The sequence below is a fragment of the Gavialis gangeticus genome, unplaced genomic scaffold (genome assembly GCF_001723915.1).
Source record: "Gavialis gangeticus isolate Ggan-Ray unplaced genomic scaffold, GavGan_comp1, whole genome shotgun sequence".
In the NCBI taxonomy this organism is placed as follows: Eukaryota; Metazoa; Chordata; order Crocodylia; family Gavialidae; genus Gavialis; species Gavialis gangeticus.
Window position 1 is genome coordinate 102,117,154 of NW_017729022.1, and position 6,967 is coordinate 102,124,120.

General features: G+C 40.2%; 1 protein-coding gene across 1 annotated transcript in view; it reads right to left on the bottom strand.

Moving 5' to 3' along the window:
- Positions 1–6,967, bottom strand: part of EFCAB6 (EF-hand calcium binding domain 6) — a 271,537-nt gene that overhangs the window by 184,555 nt on the left and 80,015 nt on the right. Inside the window, 1 exon segment of the mRNA XM_019515844.1 lies at positions 576–691. Within this exon segment, the coding sequence (XP_019371389.1) occupies positions 576–691 (116 nt within the window).

A 6,967-nucleotide genomic window follows, 5' to 3' on the forward strand; every position in this document is an offset into this window, starting at 1 on the left:
ATTGGGGGAATCCCTGTTCCCCCGAGCACTACCAGGAGTGACAAGAAATAATGATCACAAGCTGGCAGATAGTAGATTCAGACCAGACATCAGGAGGCACTACTTCACAGTCAGGGCGGCTAGGATCTGGAACCAACTTCCAAGCGAAGTGATGCTGGCTCCTACCCTGGAGGTCTTTAAGAGGAGGCTAGATGAACACCTTGCTGGGGTCATTTGATCCCAGTACTTTTTTCTGCCAAGGCAGGGGGTCAGACTTGATGATCTGCTCAGGTCCCTTCCGAGCCTACAAACTATGAAACCAGTAGATATAAGGCAGTTATCAGTTACTGCTGCCTTAATGGATAGGCTACTGTATTGTGCCTATCTTCCAAAAACATGGTTTTCTATCTAGTTATCTCAGGTTTTTATATACTGTTCCATATGCACTGCAACACAGGTGTAAATGAGGTGAATTAATGATAGCAGACACACAAAAAACAATAATAAGGTTATGAGGCTGCAGTGCTAAGAAAGGTCCCTAAAGAAAACAATGTGATTCTTACCTACTCATTAGCTCTTGAAAAGTTTAATTTGGTAATGGAAAGATAAAACCATTTATGATTGACTTTAAGTAATCCAAGGACACAAATCCACTCTGACTGACTTCAAATGCTCTAAAGGCTTTTTCAAGGTCCTGATAGGCTGAGTGCAGCTGTAAGACCATTTATAGTGTTTTGTTCTGAAAAATCAAGCCCATGACATTTTTAAAACAATAATGTATTTTTACATGAACTTTTCAAATGCTTTGTCTGTAAGCTGATCAAATAAGTTGTCATGGAATGCTTTGCCTATCACATGCTTAATTAATAAGCTAACTACAAAAAGTATTCCCAAGTACACAGACTCAAGTGACAAGGCAGACAAGTTTCTCAGAGAAACATAACACTTATAATAACTCTACCTCAAAATTGAGAGCTGAAAATACTTAATCGATCAGCCTGCTTGAAATGTTTTCCTTTATATTTTTGTAAAGCCAACCCCATATCAAGGTCCTTTCTATTAACAAGAGTTATTAACACAATAAATGCTGTAGAAAATATCAAAAGAAATAGAATAATTAATATAGCTGTTCTACAAACATATTACACATTTTTTAAGTTATTTTTTCTTTTTATTTATAGGCTGTTAGAAAAACTTTTGCTTCTGCAACTCGTAAATGGCATGAAAGCTGGTTTATTGAAAATGTTGGTAAGACTCATAAAAATATAGGAGGCTAGCTTTTTCTTTTTTTTTTACAAAAGTTCAGCTAGCCCTGTGTTGAATAGGAGAATTTGTTGTTCAGCTCCTCCTTTATCTCATGTGTTTCTAACCCAATTACTGCAACATGATAGGCCTTAGGAAGCCCAAATAAAGAGCCAGGGATTGACAGGTCTTATGAAGTGATGACATGCATTCAACCCCTATTCAAGCCTCAGCATATTATGCTGGGAAGGTCCCACTTTGACCTCAGAATCAGACTTTGTGTGTGCCCTCATCCTCAGCTCACAGGAGTTCCCGTGTCATTTCAAGGCTAAGAAGCATAATTATGCATCCTTGTAGTTAAATTCATACTATAACATGCAACAATAATGCAATATCTAAGCCCTTTCCTTTTGCTGTAGTCTTTGTAGAGAAGAAGGACAGTCTGAAAGTATGAGGCCAGGATCTCTTTGAACACCACTGGCAAAACTGGTAAAGTACATATATGGCGGCAGCAGTTGGAGTTTCCGTATCCTGTCACCCTACTCTTTTGGGAAGATCAGCCTATTAAGAAGTTGAATTAATGTTGTAGCTGTGCTGGTCCACGGAATATGTGAGAGGCAAGAATTTGTGTGAGAGAGAACTTTTACTGGACCACAAATGAAGAGCTCACAAATGGAGAAGGATGTAGAGTACCTTCTTCAGATCACCTGAAGGAGAATGCATTGCATTTGAAAGTTCATCTATCTCAACCGTGTAATTGGTCCAATAAAAGATATCATCCACCAAAAGCCTTGCCTCTTGACAAGAACATGACTCATTCTTCCAAGCGTATTCTCATCTTAACCTCTAGGATAAGCCTCCCAACATGTGCCACTTCTGTTCCAGTCATGAGTGCGGGAGCTAATTAGCATATAGATCCTTTGCGGTGGGTATCTGGAGTACACACATACTGAGCAGTGCTGAGCTGTGGGATCACCATGGCTGGAAAAGCTGTTGACTCTTCTGGGGCCAGTCCAATGAACCATATGGTAAATCATGAGCCCTTTGGCTTCCGGTTAATATCATGCATAGTTCATATTATATTGTAACAGGGAACCCTAACCCTGTTACTAAGAGACAGGGTGGCCCCTTTAAATCTAAAACTTTCTGGTCACAGCCGGCCAGTCAGGTAGGTGTTAAGGCCCAGGCCTGTCAGCCAGTGAGGTGACAGGAAGAGGAAGGCCAAAACCCTATAAACAACGAGTGGAGAAAACCAGAGGGGCAGCAGAGAAGGGGGCGCCTGATGACCATGGTACCGTGGCCACAGCCTCATCCAGGAGAGTACACCTCGCTGTACGCCAGAGACATGATCACCTAAAATAAGCAGGCATGTTGCCTCTCCTATTTTTTTTTATTATCATTTTTATGTTAATAAACCGGTGGTTTGGGTGAGGCTATTTGGGGAAGGAGGAGGCCTCATTTGGGGGCCCACTGCAGCATGGGGACCCCAGCGCCAGAGAGGGTGCAGTATGCAGGGGTGAGCAGGACCCAGAGCCAGAGAGGGCATGGTATTCTGGGATGAGCAGACCCCGGTGCCAGAGAAGGTGCAGTATTAAGGGGTGAGTAGACCCCAGCGCCAGAGGGGGCACAGTATTCGGGGTAAGCAGACCCCCGCACCAGAGAGGGCACAGAAGCCCAAGTGGGTTTTGAGAGCTAGAGCCTTGGCGTCAAGTGCCAATTAGTGAGTTGGGTTTGGGGGTTTTTTTGTGGCTGACAGGCCTAGCTAGAGAGAAGTGGAGTAAGCCCACAGCAGCTGAGACCCCAACATAAAGTGGAATTTAGAAATACCATCTGCGAGGCTTGGGCTGCGGTGTAGGGGAGGAACAGAGCCACAGATAGTGCCCCCTGGCATCGGGGTGGAAAAATGGGCAGCCTCCCACCTAATTAAGATCATTAATTAATTAACAACAAGGCATGGCAGTAGAGAAGGTGGGCAGCTGGCCAAGAAACACGCAGGCGGGCCAAGGGAAAATCGGCCCTCCCAGTAGCGCCTGTTACATATATGTAAGTAGGTGCCAAAGTGCTGCTTGAAAGTGCTGTTATGGAGTACCTGTTCTAAAACTTACAACAGGTTCAGAAGAGATTAAATGCATCAATTCTAGATGAACTAAGTTTATAGGCAGATATTAAGAAGAGTTTTTTCACTAGGAGGGTTGTAAAACACTGGAACAGGTTACCCAGAGAGGTTGTGGACTCTCCATCACTGGAGATGTTTAAGACCTGGCTAGACAAAGCCTTGGCTAGGATGATCTAGTTGGGGATGGTCCTGCTTTGAGCAGGGGGTTGAACTAGATGACCTCCTGAGGTTTCTTCCAACCCAAATTTTCTATGATTCTATAGACAAATAACTACAACTATATTTAATTTCAAGGTCAGTGTTTTCAGATTTCATCTTCACTTCCATGTGCTCAAGGAGAGCAGGGTCTGACAGTAAGGAGGGGGGGAACAGGCTTTAGGGGGAAGATGCTGGGGTAAAGCAGGATGCAAGGGGGCTACTTGACATTCCTAGATTTATATTCCCTGCTGCAGCAGTGGGAGAGAGACAAACCTCCAATACTTAGATTCTATACCTGGAAAATTAATACATATTTATAAATGTTCCATATATCAAATTAATTATTGGGGGGATCATCTTATAATCAGGGCCATCTTATATTCTTGTAAATATGATATTTGTTTAATTAATTGACAGATTCAACATCAAAATTATATGTGATCTTCTCTGTAACCTCTGGCTTATCTTTTCCATATATCAAAGTGTTCAGGTACATGAAAGACTTCCTTACTTTTTCTCTAAAAGCCCTCTCAATGTTATCAAGGGTCTAGTCCATCACAATACACTCAAGCTGGTAAGGGCTGTAATAACAGTTTTTTCCATTTCTTGTCTTCTGTCCTCTCCCAGTTCCCTGCTGTAAAGAAAAACTAATTTTAGCAAAGTCACTGTTATTATTACCGTCAACGAAACAAAGCTAACTAGAATTTGTAAAGGATATTTTTGTTAATTAGAGAAGTTTTGTGCAAGAAAATTAAAATAAGTCTAAAATACACCTGATTTGCTTTTTTCAAACTGGATTGCCAGGGAAGAATAAATTGTAACAAACCTGAGTACTTCCAACTGTGCTTTTCATCTTCACATGGCTTTAGAACCATTAATTTGTGCTGCTTACAATCTTAGCGAACTTATGAGCCCGTAATATCACATTCTGCTAATTTTATCTTGTTACCAATATTGCTACAAAACAGTTAGACCCCTGAAAATCTGTGAAGAACAATTCTCCCCATGGCCTTAGAAAGCAAACCTGCCTTGAAAAGGACTGCTTTCTTTCCAGCACTCTCTTTGTTTTCTTCACAAACTCCTGACTTGGAGCTCTTTCATAGTGCCCACAGTCCTTGAAAGAGCCTTTAGCTAATTTTTGCCAAGTGTCCTCCCCATCTTAAAACCCCCTCAAAATCTTTCAGGTTTCCAACTAGAACAATCACCACTTCATTTTTATGATGTTCTAGACAGTATTTACTATAACCACTGTCTGCCTGGAATGTGAGTTTTTGGGATCCATCTCTGCACTACCTATCCTATGGGATATTTTCTCATTCCATAGACTCATTAATAATCATGGTTTTAGGAGAAGCCAAAATTAGAATATCCCAATTCTTGTCAAGTAGCATCTTACCCCTGTAGGAATGTATTTCAATGAGACTGCTGTAAAACAAGGTGCTATCCAACATGAACAAGAATATCAGAATCAGGCTACAAATAAAGAAAAATAACAACAGCCGTCAGTACTTATGTAATACCTTTCATCCATTAGTCTAATAAAAACACAAACATTCAAAACACAAAGTTGCACCGGTTAACTAACACTATAACTTAAAACTGTGAACAGCTCATTGAATATGGTTAATATAATTTTAATTTGATTTGGTATTAATGGAAATGTAACTAATGTAACCCAGTTTTCAGCCATATCCATGTGCCATCACAAGGGTTTACATGAAATCTTTATTTTTTTAAATCTATCTTAGTTACATTGTTTTTGGTTTTTATTTTCCTTCTCTATGTGGACAAGGCCTCAGGTCTCAAAGCACTTCAGAAATGTAGGCAAGCATATTTATCCCAATGTTATGGATGGAGGAATAAAGGCAAAGATTATATACCCAGTGAGTCGATGACAGAAGAACGTGGGGGAGGGAACACAGGTCTCATAATTTTTGGTCGTGATTATGGGTATTAGACATTAGGCAATGTACTTCAATACTGCTACCACTAATACAGTTCACTGAGCTTGCCCATTTGAGTTCCCCTTTGACTGTATATTACATAACAGGAGGAGCTGTGAATCAAGCTAACTGATGATGTTGCTTATCAGAAATTATGATGCTTATGATGATCAGCTTATGACCTCAGCTGACTTCCTGCCCTTTGGGCGGGGGGCTGGACTCGATGATCTTCCAAGGTCCCTTCCAGCCCTAATGTCTATGAAATCTATGAAATATTTTGAGGTAAACTATTCTCCCATATGAGTTTAGTTGGCCAGACACTCCACACACCTTTGAGGCTTCAGACATATACATTATACATTATTATACATGTACTATAGCATCACCATATGTGTCATATACATACTGATTCTACTCTAAGACATTCAGTTTGTCAAAGAATTCAGTCCATTAGCCACTCCAGTGCACTACTTTTAATTTCTTTTCTCTACCTGCATCTATCCCAACTTCTTTTACTTCCTATTTCATACATTCTCATCTCTCACATAAATACTTCCCTTTGTTTCCTAAGCTTATTGGCAGTGCCTATTCACTTTTGCAACTCATTATTGTCATTAATCATGTTTCTTGCATTAGTACTCACAGGCTAATCAAGAATTGGCCCTATTCTGAGGCATTGTATAAATACATGGTAATAGACAGTATGTTGTCCCAAATTGCTGACCAGCTGAATACACAAGACTCTTGCAGGGTGTGGGGAGAGCTAGAACACCTCTCCTTAGTTTCTCTGTAGCTGCAAGCAAGCCCAGCTTCAAAACTTAAAATGTTTCAAAACTTTTGAAACATTTCAACTGCCTTCCTTTTGTTTTGAGACTGTTTTGAAGCCTTTTGTTTCATTTTGATTTCAATGTTTCGAGCTCGAAATGAGTCAAAACAGTGTCAAAACGAAACAGCCAGTGAAATTTTGCACAGCCCTACTGAGGATGTGCAAATCCCATTCAGGTCAATGGGGGCTGCTACCACTCAGCATCTTTGAAAAACTGGCCATCCACTTAATGTTGATTTAAAAGTAAGTCCTCTCACCAAAAGAGAAATTATAATTTAGTGCTACCTACTGCTGGTCAATCTTTTCTAGATAACTGGTATAGACTACTTTACTTACTGTCACTTTCTTCATGAAGTATTATGGGTTGAATAACAGAAATGAAAGGGACAAAGTTTAAAATTGGTTAGGCTCAAGATTTAGCTTATGCTGTTTTCTTTTGTTTCTAAAGTTCATATCATTCTCCACTGGCTTTTCATATCAAGATTTAAATGCTACTTTTAATGCAAAAAGAAATGGGAAAAAAATCAACTAGCATCAAGGCCAAACTTGTGAGTAATCCTCCACCAACACAACCATGTGAATGTATGATGGAAAGAAATACAGGCATACCTCGTTTCATTGCGCTTCGCTTTATTGTGCTTTGCAGATATTGTGTTTTTTACA